The following is a 17,359-nucleotide window of genomic DNA, read 5'->3' on the forward strand; positions in this document are numbered from 1 at the left end:
CCGCGCGGGCTCAGTGACCGTGAAGGCCGGCTGCAGATGGGGCCACGGCACCTAGAGCGGGGCTGCGGCGCGCACGCACCCCCCCCTCCACACACACACGTAAACACACACATAGACAGACACATAAACACACCCCAGACACATATCACATACCGACATGCCACACACTCCACACACAAATGCAGACACCGCACCACATGCACACACCGCACACACACAGACGTCCATACCCACACATGCACCATAGACACCACACACGCCCGCGTCAGCATCTGCGTGCAAACGCCTGGGTCGCAGAGGCAGGGGCAGGGAGGAGGAGGTGTGGAGCCCCCTACCTGCGGCCATGCCAACCAGGACCTACAGTCAGCTGACAGCAGAACACTCAGCAAGGGCCAGGACTTCAGCGCCTGACTGGCTCTGAGGGCTGACCCCTCTGTGATTTCATCTGTCCCTAATAATTTGTGAAAATATAGCACCATGCTGGGTCAGGAAGATCCCCTGGAGAAAGAAATGGCAACCCACTCCAGTATTCCTGCCTGGAGAATCCCCATGGGCTCTCCGCAAAGAGTTGGACCGGCTGAATGACCGAACACTAGAGAAACGAAGAATGTAAACAGATTCTAACTGTGTTTGAAATTCTGACTGTACAGGCATTTTGAAACATCTTCAGCGCACGAGTGGACCAGGGAAAACAAACAACAGAACCCAAAAAAGCAATGTCTCCCAGGTGCTGGGGTGCCCGGGTCAGGAGAGGATCTCAAGAAGACAGAGCTGGGAGCCTGTGCCTACCTGGGTTTGGTGCCCTCCTCAGTGGGAAAGCTCTCTCTGAAAGCCCTCAGCAGAAGACACCAGGAGCAGTTCTTGAGAGGCTCTGGCCCGGCGGGCTAAAGAAGGGAGCGAGGTACATCTCTGAAGCGTCCTGAGAGAGCGGAGATCTTGTTACACTGTAGCTTACACTTTGTTAAATATGAGGAGAAAGTGCAAGCAATGCCATAGTGATACTAGGAAAAGCAAAGCAAAGGACACAGAAGGAGGAGTGGAGACATGCTCACATAGACCAAGCATCAGAGCACAAGTTTAAAGCAGCTAGCTACCGTAAGAAAGATACGAGAAACGTGAAGAAACAGGACGGTTAAGTTTGGAGGAGGTTTGTGTTAGGTTAAAAAAAAAACCGACCAGGACACCAAAACAGTGTCTAACGGCCTTTTTAATGGCGAAGCGCTCCCGGGCGGGATTCCCGGACCCGAGCGAGTCAGGTCGAGGAAGTCCGCGCCCGGACCGCGTTAGAGGTGGCTTATATACGTTCCTTGCGAGGGATGGTCAGGTTAATGGACGGGGGTTCCGATAGGTCGCCAGGCCGAGCCGTCGCGAGCTGATAGGTCCTTCTACGTGGCTGGGGTGGGGCGGCTTTAGCCGGTAAGTGTGCTGTCATTGGTCCCCGGGATCTGGGGGGCGCCTTCCGTTAGGGTGCGGCCTATATTGGCCCCCGGGTCGGCTTTACAGTTTGCACACCAGTCTGGGCCTGAGAAAGCGGCTGTGGTGATGTTAATACAAGACAAATGGGCTTTATGTCAGAGGCACTGCCAGAAAGAGTTATTTTAAGATGCAAACACATGAACCACCAGGAAAAAGATAGTTTTCTGTGCCAGGATTTTAAACTCTTGTGTCTATTTTAGTCCTTAAATGAAAAGACAAGCCATAGATTGAGAGAGAAACTTTTAACTGACAAAGCGCAGCTATCCTGAATTTTAAAATAATGCCCACGGTTCAACTAAAAACAGCAAACAAGTGCAGGACAGACAGGAGAGGACCTTCCACCTCGCTGGGGAAGAAATCAAGATGAGGGTGCCTCGTGGCACCAGCATGGTCTTTGTGGAGGCTGGGGGCCCTCACCTTCCTACAGCCTATCTGGCCTTCAAACCACTGCCCGGGGTCATTTTCACTGCAGGCCCTCTGGTGGCCCCCTCACCCAGACCTGCCTGTGACCTGCCACTCCTGCCTGGCCTCTTCCCCGCTCTCTCCTCACCCTCTCACTCCAGCTTCCTCCATGCACAATCTGGACGGTTCCTGTCAAGTCTTGGCCCGAGGCCGCCTCGCCCACAAAACCACCACCTGGGTCACCAGACCCCAGCCGACCCGCCTGAGCAGCACCCAGCCCCTCCCCACGCATCACAGAACCTACACAGTACTTTGGCCACTTGTCGGTCCCGGTCCCCTGGACATGTGCACAGGGCCCTCGGCTTCAGCAACCCGACTCTGCGTCTTCTTTTCCCCAGCGCGTCCCCAGCCCCAGCACTGCTGCTGCTGCTGAGTCGCTTCAGTCGCGTCTGACTCTGTGCGACCCCATAGACGGCAGCCCGCCAGGCTCCTCTGTCCACAGGGTTCTCTAGGCGAGAATACTGGAGTGGTTTGCCATTTCCTGCTCCACAGTGCCATCCCAGGACCTGGCATTCAGCAAGGACTCAACAAGCAGCTGAGTGAAGAAAGGAGATGCGCATGAAACAGCTGAGTGCCCCCTCACGCCTCAGAGAGACCCAGCGACCTGGAAGCCGGCCTTCAGCAGACCCTGGCGCCACCCAGGTCTCAGACTCCTAGCCTCCGAAATCGGGAGAAAGAAATGCTCGTTGTCTATAAGCCACCCCGCCTCTGGCGTCTTCATTCCACAGCCTGGAATGGGCTCTGCGGCTGCTGCGGCAGGGTCCCTTGGGTGCCGAGGAGGACTCCTGAGCAGTGCCTGGTGAGGGGAGTGCCATCAGCACCTCGGGGGGCATCCTCAGTCCCACGGAAGCACACAGAGGGAGCGGGGCGGCTGCTGGACGAGTGAAAGTCTGGAGACAACCCACACGTCCGCTGGTGGCAGGCCGGGTGGTGGGAGAGTCATGCAACGGGGTGACGCCCGCCTCCAGGTCTCCCCATGATGAGACTGAAGGATACAGGGAGAGGAGGTGGGTGTGGGGACGGCAGGCTGGGCCGCTGGCCCCCAGGGCCGGGGAGCGGCTGGCTGGGGCCCAGCAGGCAGGGGCAGGCTGGCCTGGTCTCCCCCGGAGGGACGCGGAGCCGCGGAGAAGGGACAGGGTGTGGCCTGTAGGGTGCAGGAAGGGGCCGGGCCGGGATGGGCTGGCACCGGGGCAGCTCCGGGTGCCACACGGGGTGCTGTACGCTCGCTAGGTTTGGAGGTGCTGTGCAACTGAACGAAGGGAGTGAAAACACGGCTCCCTTTGCCCTGGCGGGGGGGTCTCTGCCTGGGCCCAGATGACCTCCTGGCCCTTCGCACACACTGGGCCCCGGGGCCTGGGCAGAGCGGGGCGCGTGACATTGGGCCAGGCGCCTGCTCCTCACAGCGCAGTTCGAGTCTGGGGCGTCCCCCAGCCCTCGGTGCTGGGCAGGAGGCCTGGCAGGGAAGGAGGCGGGCTCCTCCTGCGACCCCAAGCCCACTCTCGTCGCTCTGATCATGGCCCCGAGCCTGGCGGCAAAGGACGGTCTTAGAACGTAAATTAGCCTGCACACACTTTAAAGGAAATAAGGTATTTCATTTGGAAAATTAAGGAGATGTTTCCATTTACAGTAAATACATACAACATATGATTTATTTTACGTCAATATCATAAATTTAATACAAACCACAGTATCGGAAATTGAAAGCTCTTTCTAAAGGCACTGAGGAAATAGTAGGAAAGGTTGCATTATAGTGCATCTGTGTTTAAAAATTCAACAAGTCTGTCCAGATATTAAAAACTTTTTTCATCCAATAGAAACTACAAAAATATAAACGATAAGTTGTATTTATCTCCTCCTTTCCATCCCATTCTTACATCATCTTTGATTTTAATATTTTTCAGCTATATAGGCAAAAGCTACCAGCAGCAGAAAATATAGGCCTGAAATCGGTGCTGTCCCTGACACTTTAAAGCAGGGACGGCCACATCTGCAGAAATGGCCCCATCTGGCATTCCACGTTCCATCATCACCTTCTGCACAGTTTCTCGGGGTGGGGGTGGGGGGGCGGGGCAGGGCTGTAGAACGACAAAATGCTGACGGAGGCAGGTTCTGTTGCCACTGTCCCAGCGCGCCAGGACCTGGGCCTCCAGCGTGACAGCGGCTCTGCAGTGCGAGACTGGAGCGCTGATGTCCAGGTGCTGGACTCTGCGTCAACAAAGTGTGAGTCGCCACACGCCACGCACCTGCTGGGGCTGACCTGGCACACGCAGTCCAGGGAGCGGGTGCGTCCGGACGCTCGGGCCCCATGGCCCTGGGGGCAGACCGCCACGCCTCCTCACGCCGCAGCTGCCCTTCGCTGGGCTCCAGCTACAGTGTGCAAACACGCAGTGACGCCTCTCCACTCCATCTTTCCGGTCCAGGGTTGCACACGTGCAGGCCGCCGGCTACTGTGCCGAGACAGGAGGGGGTGCCCCTGTGCGGAGGGTGTGCTTGAGGACCCTCGCTTCACAGAGGGAGCTCCAGAGAGGCTGGCAGTCACTTCTGAGAGATGGCACAGTGCTTCTGTGAGGAGCTGGGCACTTGGCGTGAATAGCAAGGAAGGAGGAAGTTTCTGAAAGTCCATGCTGTGTCTTAGGGATGAAATCTGCACGGTGGGCTGGGCTCAGCATGAGAACCAAGCAGAGAGGAGTGCTGAGCCGGCGGGGGTGGGAGGCAGGTGGTCCTGACAGGCAGCTGTGCTGCCATCAGAACGGGGAGGGGGAGACTCTGGCAAAGGCGGGGCAGCACAGCACCAACATCACTTTCTGCAGGGCTCTGCAGGGGGTGGGCAGGGAAGAGAAGGCTGCTGGGGATCCCATGAGGCCATGAACTGACAACGCCCAACCCAGGCTCGTGAACCGTGAACTCCCTGACGTTCAAGCTGGTTTTAGAAAAGGCAGAGGAACCAGAGATCAAATTGCCAACATCCGTTGGATCATGGAAAAAGCAAGAGAGTTCCAGAAAAACATCTATTTCTGCTTTATTGACTATGCCAAAGCCTTTGACTGTGTGGATCACAATAAACTGTGGAAAGAGATGGGAATACCAGACCACCTAACCTGCCTCTTGAGAAATCTATATGCAGGTCAGGAAGCAACAGTTAGAACTGGACTTGGAACAACAGACTGGTTCCAAATAGGAAAAGGAGTATGTCTAGGCTGTATATTGTCACCCTGCTTATTTAACTTCTATGCAGAGTACATCATGAGAAACGCTGGACTGGAAGAAACACAAGCTGGAATCAAGATTGCCGGGAGAAATATCAATAACTTCAGATATGCAGATGACACCACCCTTATGGCAGAAAGTGAAGAGGAGCTAAAAAGCCTCTTGATGAAAGTGAAAGAGGAGACTGAAAATGTTAGCTTAAAGCTCAACATTCAGAAAACGAAGATCATGGCATCTGGTCCCATCACTTCATGGGAAATAGATGGGAAACAGTAGAAACAGTGTCAGACTTTATTTTCTTGGGCTCCAAAATCACTGCAGATGGTGACTGCAGCCATGAAATTAAAAGACGCTTACTCCTTGGAAGAAAAGTTATGACCAACCTAGATAGTATATTCAAAAGCAGAGACATTACTTTGCCGACTAAGGTCCGTCTAGTCAAGGCTATGGTTTTTCCTGTGGTCATGTATGGATGTGAGAGTTGGACTGTGAAGAAGGCTGAGCTCCGAAGAATTGATGCTTTTGCACTGTGGTGTTGGAGAAGACTCTTGAGAGTCCCTTGGACTGCAAGGAGATCCAACCAGTCCATTCTGAAGGAGATCAACCCTGGGATTTCTTTGGAAGGAATGATGCTAAAGCTGAAACTCCAGTCCTTTGGCCACCTCATGAGAAGAGTTGACTCATTGGAAAAGACTCTGATGCTGGGAGAGATTGGGGGCAGGAGGAGAAGGGGACGACCCACGATGAGATGGCTGGATGGCATCATGGACTCGATGGATGTGAGTCTGGGTGAACTCCGGGAGATGGTGATGGACAGGGAGGCCTGGCGTGCTGCGATTCATGGGGTTGCAAAGAGTCGGACACAACTGAGTGACTGAACGGAACTGAACTGAACTGAACCCAGGCTCTGACGGGTAACTTCTGTTACCCCGGGAAGAAACCTTCAACCCGCACCACGCTGCTGGGGAAGCCCTTCCAGGAAGCAGCCGCTGAGGGTTAGGGCACCCCCAGGTGCGCCTGAGTCCAGCAGACCCAGTCCTGCTGGCCCTGTCCTGAGCTCGACAAGGTGAATGAAGCAAACAGCTTCACCCCCAACTCAGGAGCTGAACGCTGACACCCCGAAGCCACAGATGACAGACAGAAAGACCCCTTGCTGAATTGGTGGGACTGCAAGTCCCCGCTGGGGCCCCAGCACGTCCTGAGACTCTTGGGGCCGGGGGTGACTGAGGACAGACGCTGGTGCTGTAAAGAGGAAGGGCCTCCAGCCAGCTTCCTCCTGCCCCGTGGTGGCCCTGTCCCCTGGTGTCACCCCCTGCCCAGACTGCACCTGTGGGGTGAGGTCGCCCGGAAGGTGTGGTGACCTTTGCCCTCAGCCATGAGCTCTCCGTGGTGACTGCGGGTGGCCTCAGCTTTCTGATTTCTTCTTTAGCACCTAAATTCCCTACGTTCAGAATGTGTTCCCTTCACGATTTTTTTCTTTTTTTCTGGCCGCACCCTGCGGCTTATGGAATCTTAGTTCCCTGACCAGGGATCGAACCCACACCCCCTGCAGGCATTTAACCGCAGAACCACAGGGGATGTCCCTACAATTTTTGCCGTTTTATAAAATGCTGCCTGTCTGTCTCGTCTCGACTAGTCCTTCTGTGATGATGATCAGAGTCATCTGAAGGCCTGCAGTCAGCAAAGCAGCCTGACACCCGGACCAGCTCCTTCCTTCCCCTCGTGCTGTGCTTCTGGGCTCCACCCTGTGCACCAGGTGACGTGATACAGCGGGCTCAGATGAGCGGGGACCCCCGCTGGAGGCCGCTGCAACCCCAGAGAGACTGCAGCAAGAGCTGCACAAGACCTGGCCGATCCCCGATCCGGGCCGGCCTCAGCCTAGGCCAGTGTTTCGAGCACACACTGCGCGTTGGAGCGGAGGGCGGCCCGGTGCCATCAGCCTCTTCTGGCTGAAGTTCTAGATTCCTCCCAGGCACAAGCATGTGGCCACCTGCCATTCAGTGAGCCTCACTTCCAGTCAGCTGTCTCGGCAGTGGGCCACCAGGGTGCGGCTGTTCCCTGAGGTCTGCTCCCTGCGAGGCGCTGGGGAGATGACCTGGGGTGGGGGTGGGGAGCCGTGCTCTTCAGAGGAGAGCCCTGCCACTCTCGAGCAGCTGACGACCACCCTGCTCTTAGGGCCTTTGTGAACTTGCCATTGCACGTGCCTCCCTTGGGGAAGGCTTGGGCCGGAGAGCTGTCCGTGGGGCCCGGCAGCTCTAGGGCAGGAAGGCGCACTGCACGTCCCTGGGGGGCATCCCTGCGGCCGGGGCGCTCTTGGAGAACAGCCCAGGCGGCCCACCTTGGCCGTGAGCTGCCCACAGGGGCGAGTCCAGGGGCTCGAGCTTGACTGCGGGAGCTGGCACGGGAGCCCGGCAGTTGCAGCCCAGGTTGGGGGGCTGGTGGCTCCGCACACAGAGGCGGGGCGGGGGCGGGGGCTCCAGGCAGGCACAGGACACGGGGTGCAGCGGGCCCAGCCCCCTGCCGGGTCTGGGCGGGGCACCCAGCAGGCCAGGGCCTGGGGGTGGGCTGTACAGGGGCTGCCTGGCGCCTGGCTCTGTCTTCAGGTGCATCTTGGTTGGGAAGGTGGCCAGCTGTCTCTTGGCTGGGTTGCTGGCCCCCAGCCACACCTGGGCTGGGGACACGCAGTAGCCATCCACTGCATCCTCGGACCCCGAGTCACTCTCCATCTTGATGGGCACGTCGAGCGACAATGTGGGGTGACTCGGGGCTCCTGGGGGCATCAGAAGGCCTCGCAGCTTGTCCTCAGCGGGGTAGCCGCCCACTGGGAGATGCTGGACTGCCGGCCGAGGGACCCTGCTGTCCAGGCCCCCCTGGGGGAAGGGGCCGGGGGTGGGGGGCGGTGCTGGGCCCTGGTGCCCGTCCCGCAGGGCTCTGCTGGGCCGGCTGGCGCAGGCCCCAGGGGGCGGCCTGGACAGGTGTGAGCTGGGTGCGCTCCGGAGGGAGTGGACGGCGCCCTGCGCACCCGGGTAGGGCAGGCAGGCGCCACGGGCCGGGGCGGCGGGGAACGGGTCGGCCTTGCCGGGCTCCAGCTTCCGCTTGGCGCTGCCGCTGTCCTGACTGTGCCTCCCAGCAGCCCAGTCCAGGTGCTTCACAGGGCCCAGGGGCTCTAGGCGGCAGCTGTACGGGGGCACATCCCGCGGGAGCCCCCCGAGCTCCTCTCCTTCCCCGGCCCTGTGGGAAGGGACGCCCGTCAGACAGGACAGGCCGCAGGGGCAACCCTGCATCGGGTGGGTGCCACCTGCAGCCCCGGGACCCCAGGCCAGTCCCCTCCCTCCCCGAAGGGCCCCTCCCACAGTCCCCCAGCACCTGGTGGTGGGGCGGGGGGCCTGGGTTGGGAGCGAGGGGAGAGGGTGTCTGAGCGAAGGTGAGGACAGAGGCTGGGGAGCCAGTGTCCCCGGCCAGTCCCCACGCAGTGAGGACGACCTCCAGGGCGAGGAGCGGCTGTGGGTGCCCTCTGTGACCCCCGGCCCACCCAGGGAGGCTGAGGGCTGCGGCCCCGTGACTCAGTCACTTACCCTGCGGTGCCCTCGAGGTCAAGGACGAGGTCAGGGCCTCCCCGGAGGCACAGGCAGGGGCCCCGGGCTGTGAGCCGGCCCCAGCGGCAGGCGTCCTCTGGCGCCCTGAACAAGGAGAGGCCGTTTTCTCTGTTGCTTCTCCCTGTCAGGATTCGGAAAAGCGAGGCTGAGCAGAGCCTGGAGCGGGTAGACACTCACCTTCCGCAAGGTGACTGACCCTGAGAGCCGGCTCTGCCCACCCGCCCCGTGCTCCAGACAGCATCGGGCCCCCACGCGCTTGAAAAGGTGGTCAAGAGAATTGTGATGAGTACCTGCTGAGTAATTGGGGTTTCCGAGCAATTCTGATTCGCAGAGACGTGAGGCAGCTTTTGCTCTGCAAAGGACAGACAAGACCAAAGCAACAAGCAGATTAAACGTGTGTCGAGGGCAGAAATTACACACGCCGGGCATTGCTGCCACCCAAGAGCGTAAGATACAGCGACTCCCCATGTGAAAGTCTGTGGAGACTGGAAAGCCTTCTCTCAGTTGCAGGGCTGCTGGAAATCCCAGTTCACATCACTTTTCCGGCCAGTGAGGCACTGACGGGTTTGCCTCAGAAAGCAGACACGTGTGGCTGCCGGATGGGCGTCGGCACGCTTGCCTTCTTCTGGGTGGTCAGAATGAAGACACTGACCCCTGTGACCTGCGCTAGTTACCTGCAGTGGCTCACAAAGGCACTGCGGGCACTGAGTTAGGGAGACTGAACACTGACTGCCCAGGGCAGCGTGTACACACACACAGGCCTGTGTCTCATACGACTTACAATCACAGACCCTAAGGCAGCTTGCAACTTATCCCACAGATCGTATTCTGCTCATATTTCCAAAGAAAAAGACGAGGCTCTGAAGTGTTAAGCAACTTGCCTGAAGCTGCCCCCACAGCAGGTGCAGGAGTGGGATTCAAACCCTGGCCACCTGGCCGCACAGCCAGAGCTTCCTGCCCTGCAGCGGCCCTGACTCTCCATCTCGTGGGTGTCTCTGCAGGAGCAGAGACAGGGCAGAGGTGGAGATGGAGACAGAGGAGACTCAGAGACAGGCCCCGAGGCACAGCAGAGACGGGGCAGAGGAGGAGAGCACACAGGACCCGTGAACATTCAGGAGCGAGGCTCTTCACAAAGGCCCCTTTCAGAAAGAATCACAAAGGCCCCGAACAGGGTCCATTGAGCACGATGCTCCATCCAGAGCCAGCCTCCTGGGCCTCAAACTCCCCGGGTTCACTCCTCACGGTCTGTGAGCTCAGAGGGGAGTGGACGGGAGGAGGTGTTCCAGGAAGGAGTTCAGCTCAGGGCAGAATTCGGCTCCAGAAAACCCAGAAGGCGACAGAAGCTTCTTTGCCAAAATGTTGGAGGGCTCTTCCTCTCTTCCAGTTTCTTTCTTTATTTTTAAAATTTTCACAGTGTTGGCTTCTGTCACACAACACTGTGAATCGGCCATAATTATACATCTATCCCCTCCGCTCCCCCCCCCCCCCCGCCCCCCCGAACCTAGAGCTTGCTGCACAGTGAAGCGAGTCAGACCGAGGAAAACAAATATCATATATTAGCGCATCTATGGGGAATCTAGTGAAATGGTACTGAGGGACCTATCGGCAGGGCAGGCGTGGAGACGCAGACGCGGTGAATGGGCTTCTGGACACCGTGGGGGAGGGAGGGCGCCCGCGTCCACATACATGCACCGCCCCGTGTGGAACCGGGAGCGACGAGGAGCTGCCGTGTTAACACAGGGCGCCCGGCCTGGCACTCTGACAACCTCCCTGAGTTTTAACGATGTTTACAACGTGTGTCTAGTATTCGCTCCACAGTCCCCCTCTGTACAGCATCCTAGCCTCACCGTGAAGACCCTCGCCAGCCCTCCCCGGGACGTCCAGGCGTCCACGCCACCCGGGGCAGCGGCAGGAGGTCCAGGAGTCCACAACCGCCGCGGAGTCTGGCCCACCTGCGCTTCCCCGCGTGGCCGCCAGGGGACAGCACGCCTCCTGGAGAAGCGATCAGGCAGTTCAGCTCCGTTCAGTCGCTCAGTCCTGTCCGACAGACTCTTTGCAACCCCATGGACTGCAGCACCCCAGGCCTCCGTGTCCATCACCAACTCCCGGAGCTTGCACAAACTTATGTCCATTGAGTTGGTGATGCCATCCAACTATCTCATTCTGTCGTCCCCTTCTCCTCCTGCCTTCAGTCTTTCCCAGCATCAGGGTCTTTTCAAATGAGTCAGTTCTTCACATCAGGTGGCCAAAGTATTGGAGCTTCAGCTTCAGCATCTTTAGAATGGACTGGTTGGATCTCCTTGCAGTCCAAGGGACTCTCAAGAGTCTTCTCCAACACCACAGTTCAAAAGCATCAATTCTTCAGCGCTCAGCTTTCTTTATGGTCCAACTTCACATTCATACATGACTACTGGAAAAACCGTAACTTTGACTAGCAGACCTTTGTCTGCAAAGTAATATCTCTGCTTTTTAACATGCTGTCTAGGTTGGCCATAGCTTTTCTTCCAAAAAGCAAGCATCTTTTAATTTCATGGCTATAGTCACCATCTTCAGTGATTTTGGAGCCCCAAGAAATAAAACTTTCTCACTGTTTTGCTTCGCTGGGGGCTCAGCTGGTAAGGAATCTGCCTGCAATGCAGGAGACCCTGGTTCAATTCCTGGGTCGGGCAGGTCCACTGGAGAAGGGCTCCCATCCCAGGACTCTTGGGCTTCCCTGGGGGCTCAGCTGGCAAAGCGTCCACTTGCAGTGTGGGAGACCTGGGTTCGATCCCTGGGTTGGGAAGACCCCCTGGAGAAGGGAAAGGCTACCCACTCCAGTATTCCGGCCTGGAGGATTCCATGGACTGTATCATCCGTGTGGTCACAAAGAGTTGAACACGACTGAGCGACTTTCACTGTCACTGTTTCCACTGTTTCCCCATCTTTTTGCTGTGAAGTGATGAGACCGGATGCCATGATCTTAGCTTTCTGAATGCTGAGTTTTAAGCCAGCTTTTCCACTCTCCTCTTTCACGTTCATCAGGAGGCTCCTTATTTCCTCTTCACTTTCTGCCATAAGGGTGGTGTCATCTGCATATCTGAGGTTACTGATACTTCTCCCAGCAATGTTGATTCCAGCTTGTGCTTCATCCAGCCTGGCGTTTCGCATGACGTACTCTGCACGTATGTTAAGTAAGCAGGATGACAAAATACAGCCTTGACGTCCTCCTTCCCGATTTGGAACCAGTCTGTTGTTCCATATCTGGTTCTAACTGTTACTTCTTGACTTGGGTACAGATTTCTCAAAAGGCAGGTCAGGTGGTCTGGTATTCCCAACTCTTGAAGAATTTTCCAGTTTGTTGTGATCCACACAGTCAAAGGCTTTGGCGTAGTCAATAAAGCAGAAGCAGATGTTTTTCTGGAACTCTCTTGCTTTTTAGATGACCAACAGATATCGACAGTTTGATCTCTGGTTCCTCTGCCTTTTAAAATCCAGCTTGAACATCGGGAAGTTCTTGGTTCACATACTGCTGAAGCCTGGCTTGGAGGATTTTGAGCGTTAGTTTGCTATGGAGAAGCGATGGAGGGAGGATTTTCCCTCCCTCTGATCACAGGGTTGGGAACCTGAGAGTGCAGCATATGGGCACCATCGCCAGCCCAGAGTGTGAGCACGCAGAGGACTCTGAGAGGCAGACGCAGGTGGGGAGTGCTCAGGTCTGGGGTGTGGGCAGGGCCGCCCCGCCCCCAAGGCGCACCCAGGTGTGATGTAGCCTCTGCTTTGTCGCACCTCATGTTTCAGTTGCTTCGTCAGTTATTTTTACAGCTTTTTCCCAGGAGTATCCTGTTTTTCCTTTCTCCTATTTTACATTTTCTACCTAAAAAAATAAGCATATATATATTTTAAATGCTCCAGAACACTGCTGCCTTAGGGTGTGGGCCCGTGGGACCTGGAGGCTGTGAAGAGGTGCCTGTGCCTGAAGGCAGGGCTCCCCCAGATCCCCACGAACCCCAGGCAGGAACGGGAGGTTTCCCGGGCCCGTGAACTGAGGTCCAAGGGGAACCTGAGTACCAAGGAGCGACAGGGAAGCGGGCTGGGGGCTCAGCCTCCTGAGAGTCTGTCCCTGGGCAGGGCACGGCGGGGATACTGGGGAAGAAGACAGACGGACTCAGACCCGGCCCTCCCAGGGCCTCCCCCCCAGCAGCAGACACAGAGCAGACACACAGAAGCCCGTCTGCCCCAGAGCCCGACCCCACACAGACCCACCCGCTCCAGACAGTGCGGCTGGGAGTCGCCTAGAAAACCCAACTTTCTGAAAGCGAGAGCGTTAGTCACTCAGTCATGTCCAGCTCTGCGACCCCATGGACTGCAGCCCACCAGGCTCTTCTGTCCATGGGGTTCTCCAGGCAGGAATACTGGAGGGGGTGGCCGTTCCCTCCTCCAGGGGATCTTCCCGACCCAGGGATTGGGCGCAGGGAAATGGCAACCCACTCCAGTACTCTTGCCTGGAGAATCCCATGGAGGGAGGAGCCTGGTAGGCTACAGTCCATGGGGTCACAAAGAGTCGGACACGACTGGGCGACTTCACTTCACTTCACTTCTCCTGCTTTGCAGACGGATTCTTCACCCTCTGAGCCGGAAGGCCAGGACACCTGTGGAGTCCCCGTCCCCAGCATGTGCCCCTGTGAGCCTGGAGTCGATGAGGGGGACAAACGGAGGCTGCAGCCTCGCCCCCACGCCCATGGGGACCGGGGCCCCGGCACTGCCTCCGAGGCTCTGAGTGGAGGGCTGGGGGATGACGAGAGGCAGGTAGACGTGTTCGCTGCCACGGTTGACGAACACTAGTCACGGGCTTTCTTTTTTCTAATAGCTGCTTCTCCCATAATGTAGCAGCTTTAAAAACAGCAAACTTTTTTAGTCCTATTCCCTGCTGGAAATGAAGCGAGAGCAGACAGGAAATGCACGTGCGCAGACACGCGTGCGGCCCGGCGGTCACGGGACGGGTTTGGCGCCGGGGCCTCTACTCACTTCGCGTCGGTTGAGGCCGGGACGTCCGCCCTGTGCTTCGCCCTCAGGTACACGGTCTTCATCCTCACCTCCACGCCGGGGGGCAGGGCCAGAGGGGCCGCCACGCAGAACAGGGCCAGCCGTGGGGGCAGGGCCGCGCCCGAGGGTGCCCGCCTGTTCTGTCCGAAGAGGAACTTCAGTCGTCCTTGAAACTGCATCGTCTGCCGTTTCAAAGACAGAAACGAAGGCACAATCACAGGGTAAATTAGCCAGGCTAACTGGTCAACAGCCAAAGGCCTCGGAGCTCACATTCCCAGGACGGACACCAGCACGTCTTCCATGCCGGCCCCTGGGGACAGGCGCTCCCCACTGCTTTTGAATCTTTCGGGGTTTCCCTGCAACTTTCTCTAAACGTCCAGCGTGTTCCCATGTGTGCACTGGTGGGTGGGAGTCCTCATTCAGGTGGGTGAACATCCCTGGACTTGGCCGGAGTCACCAGGCAGCCCCCTGGGGGGCCGTGCTGGAGCCAATCACCTCTAAGTACTGGCCCCATGACCCTCCATTCCCCAAGCGCCACCCACTCATGGCAATACAACTCAGGGGCAACCGGGCTTTCCTGATCTAGGCACGAGTTCAGTTAGTCAGCTCAGCCGCTCAGTCCCGTCCGACTCTGTGAGCCATGGACTGCAGCACACCACGGTTCCCTGTCCACTGTCTCCGGACTTTGCTCAAACTCCTGTCCACTGAGTCAGTGATGCCACCAAGCCATCTCATCCTCTGTTGTCCTCTTCTCTTCCTGCCTCCAATCCTTCCCAACATCAAGGTCTTCTCCAGTGAGTTAGCTCTTTGCATCAGGTGGCCAAAGTATTGAAGCTTCAGCTTCAGCGTGAGTCCTTCCAATGAATATTCAGGCTTGATTACCTTTAGGGTTGACTGGTTTGATCTCCGAGCAGTCCAAGGGACTCTCAAGAGTCTTTTCCAACACCACAGTTCAAAAGCATCAATTCTTCAGTGCTCAGCTTTCTTTACAGTCCATCTCTCACATCCATACATGACTACTGGAAAAACCATAGCTTTGACTAGATGCACCTTTGTTGGCAAAGTAATGTTTCTGCTTTTTAACATGCTGTCTAGGTTGGTCATAGCTTTTATTCCACGGAGCAAGTGTCTTTTAATTTCATGGCTGCAGTCACCATCTGCAGTGATTTTGGAGCCCAGAAAAATAAAGTCTGTCACTGTTTCCACGGATTCCCCATCTATTTGCCATGAAGTGATGGGACCAGATGCCATGATCTCCATTTTTTGAATGTTGACTTTTAAGTCAGCTTTTTCACTCTCCTCTTTCACTTGCATCAAGAGGCTCTTCAGTTCCTCTTCTCCTTCTGCCATAAGGCTGGTGTCATCTGCATATCTGAGGTTACTGGTATTTCTCCCAGCAGTCTTGATTCCAGCTTGTGCTTCATCCAGCCCGACATTAGGCATGATGCGCTCTGCATAGAAGTTAAATAAGCAGGGTGACAATATACAGCCTTGTCATACCCCTTTCTCAATTTGGAACCAGTCCATTGTTCCACGTCCAGTTCTAACTGTTGCTTCTTGACCTGCATACAGATTTCTCAGGAGGCAGGTGAGGTGGTCTGGTATTCCCGTCTCTTGAAGAATTTTCCACCATTTGTTGTAATCCACAAAGTCAAAGGCTTTGGCATAGTCAATAAAGCAGAAGTAGATGTTTTTCTGGAACTCTCTTGCTTTTTCGATGATCCAATCCAATTTCGTTGGCAATTTGATCTCTGGTTCCTCTGCCTTTTCTAAATCCAGCTTGAACATCTGGAATTTCATGGTTCATGTACTGTTGAAGCCTGGTTTGGAGAATTTTGAGCATTACTTTACTAGCGTGTGAGATGAGTGCAATTGTGTGGTAGTTTGAGCATTCTTTGGCAGTGCCTTTCTTTGGGACTGGAATGAAAACTGACCTTTTCCAGTCCTGTGGCAACTGCTGAGTTTTCCAAATTTGCTGGCATATTGAGTGCAGCACTTTCACAGCATCATCTTTCAGGATTTGAAATAGCTCAACTGGAATTCCATCACCTCCACTAGCTTTGTTCATAGTGATGCTTTCTAAGGCCCACTTGACTTCACATTCCAGGATGTCTGGCTCTAGGTGAGTGATCACACCATCGTGATTATCTTGGTCGTGAAGATCTTTTTTGTACAGTTTTTCTGTGTATTCTTGCCACCTCTTCTTAATATCTTCTGCTTCTGTTAGGTCCATACCATTTCTGTCCTTTATTGTGCCCATCTTTGCATGAAATGCTCCCTTGGTGTCTCTAATTTTCTTGAAGAGATCTCTAGTCTTTCCCATTCTGTTATTTTCCTCTATTTCTTTGCATTGATCACTGAGGAAGGCTTTCTTATCTCTCCTTGCTATTCTTTGGAACTCTGCAATCAGATGCTTACATTTTTCCTTTTCTCCTTGCGTTTTGCTTCTCTTCTTTTCTCAGCTATTTGTGAGGCCTCCTCAGACAACCATTTTGCCTTTTGCATTTCTTTTTTGGGGGATGGTCTTGATCCCTGTCTCCTGTACAATGTCATGAACCTCCATCCATAGTTCTTCAGGCACTCTGTCTATCAGATCGAATCCCTGTAATCTATTTGTGACTTCCACTGTATAACTGTAAGAGATTTGATTTAGGTCATACCTGAATGGTCTAGTGGTTTCCCTACTTTCTTCAATTTAAGTCTGAATTTGGCAAGAAGGACTTCATGATCTAAGCCACAGTCAGCTCCTGGTCTTGTTTTTGCTGACTGTATAGAGCTTCTCCATCTTTTGCTGCAAAGAATATAATCAATCTGATTTCAGTGTTGGCTATCTGGTGATGTCCATGTGTAGAGTCTTCTCTCGTGTTGTTAGAAGAGGGTGTTTGCTATGACCAGTGCATTCTCTTGGCAAAACTCTGTTAGCCTTTGCCCTGCTTCATTTTATACTCCAAGGCCAAACTTGCCTGTTACTCCAGGTATCTCTTGACTTCTTATTTTTGCATTCCAGCCCCCTGTGATGAAAAGGACATCTCTTTTTGGTGTTAGTTCTAGAAGGCCTTGTAGGTCATCATAGAACCATTTAACTTTAGCTCTTTCAGCATTAGTGGTTAGGGCATAGACTTGGATCCCTGTGAGCATTTGGCGTGAGTTAAAAAGGAAGATAGCAACTCTGGAGTGTGTGATAAAGGAAATGAAAGCTCTCTCTATGACGGGAAGTTGATCTGTAACTGAGTAAGTCCGCATGGCTTCAGGGTGCCCTGCCCTGTGTGGATGAACAACGCTGCACGCTCTTCTTGCCCCTCACTTGTCCGTCAGCCTCTCCCTCCATCCCTCCCTCTGGCCCTCCCTCCATCCACCCACCCATCTTTCCATCTCTCCATCTGTGCATGAAATTATGGGGGTGAACAAATGCCTGAAAGCCCCCATGTGTGCTGGCCACGAGCTTGGTGTGGAGCGTCCCGGTCGTGCTGGGACACCTTACATCCAGCTCTGGGGGAGAAGCCCTGAATTTATGGGGTGAACAAATGCCTGAAAGCCCCCACGTGTGCTGGCCACGAGCTTGGTTGGAGCGTCCTGGTCATGCTGGGACACCTTAC

At 55.4% G+C, this 17,359-nt stretch overlaps 1 protein-coding gene across 4 annotated transcripts in view; it reads right to left on the reverse strand.

Annotated features, from left to right (window-relative positions):
• Nucleotides 1-3,569: 3,569 nt before the first annotated feature.
• The window catches only part of AHRR (aryl hydrocarbon receptor repressor), an 85,934-nt gene continuing 72,144 nt past the window's right edge, over nucleotides 3,570-17,359 (reverse strand). For 3 of the 4 annotated variants that reach the window (XM_042234003.2, XM_042234001.2, XM_027979965.3), the window contains 4 exons: nucleotides 13,746-13,945; nucleotides 9,032-9,093; nucleotides 8,721-8,862; nucleotides 3,570-8,376 (listed from right to left, as the gene is read on the reverse strand). In XM_042234003.2, the coding sequence (XP_042089937.1) occupies nucleotides 7,401-8,376; nucleotides 8,721-8,862; nucleotides 9,032-9,093; nucleotides 13,746-13,945 (1,380 nt within the window). In that variant the 3' untranslated portion in view covers nucleotides 3,570-7,400. The remainder of the gene's footprint in view (nucleotides 8,377-8,720; nucleotides 8,863-9,031; nucleotides 9,094-13,745; nucleotides 13,946-17,359) is intronic. The other variant, XM_042234002.2, reaches the window with a different exon arrangement.

Source organism: Ovis aries, chromosome 16 (assembly GCF_016772045.2).
Source record: "Ovis aries strain OAR_USU_Benz2616 breed Rambouillet chromosome 16, ARS-UI_Ramb_v3.0, whole genome shotgun sequence".
Taxonomy (NCBI): domain Eukaryota; kingdom Metazoa; phylum Chordata; class Mammalia; order Artiodactyla; family Bovidae; genus Ovis; species Ovis aries.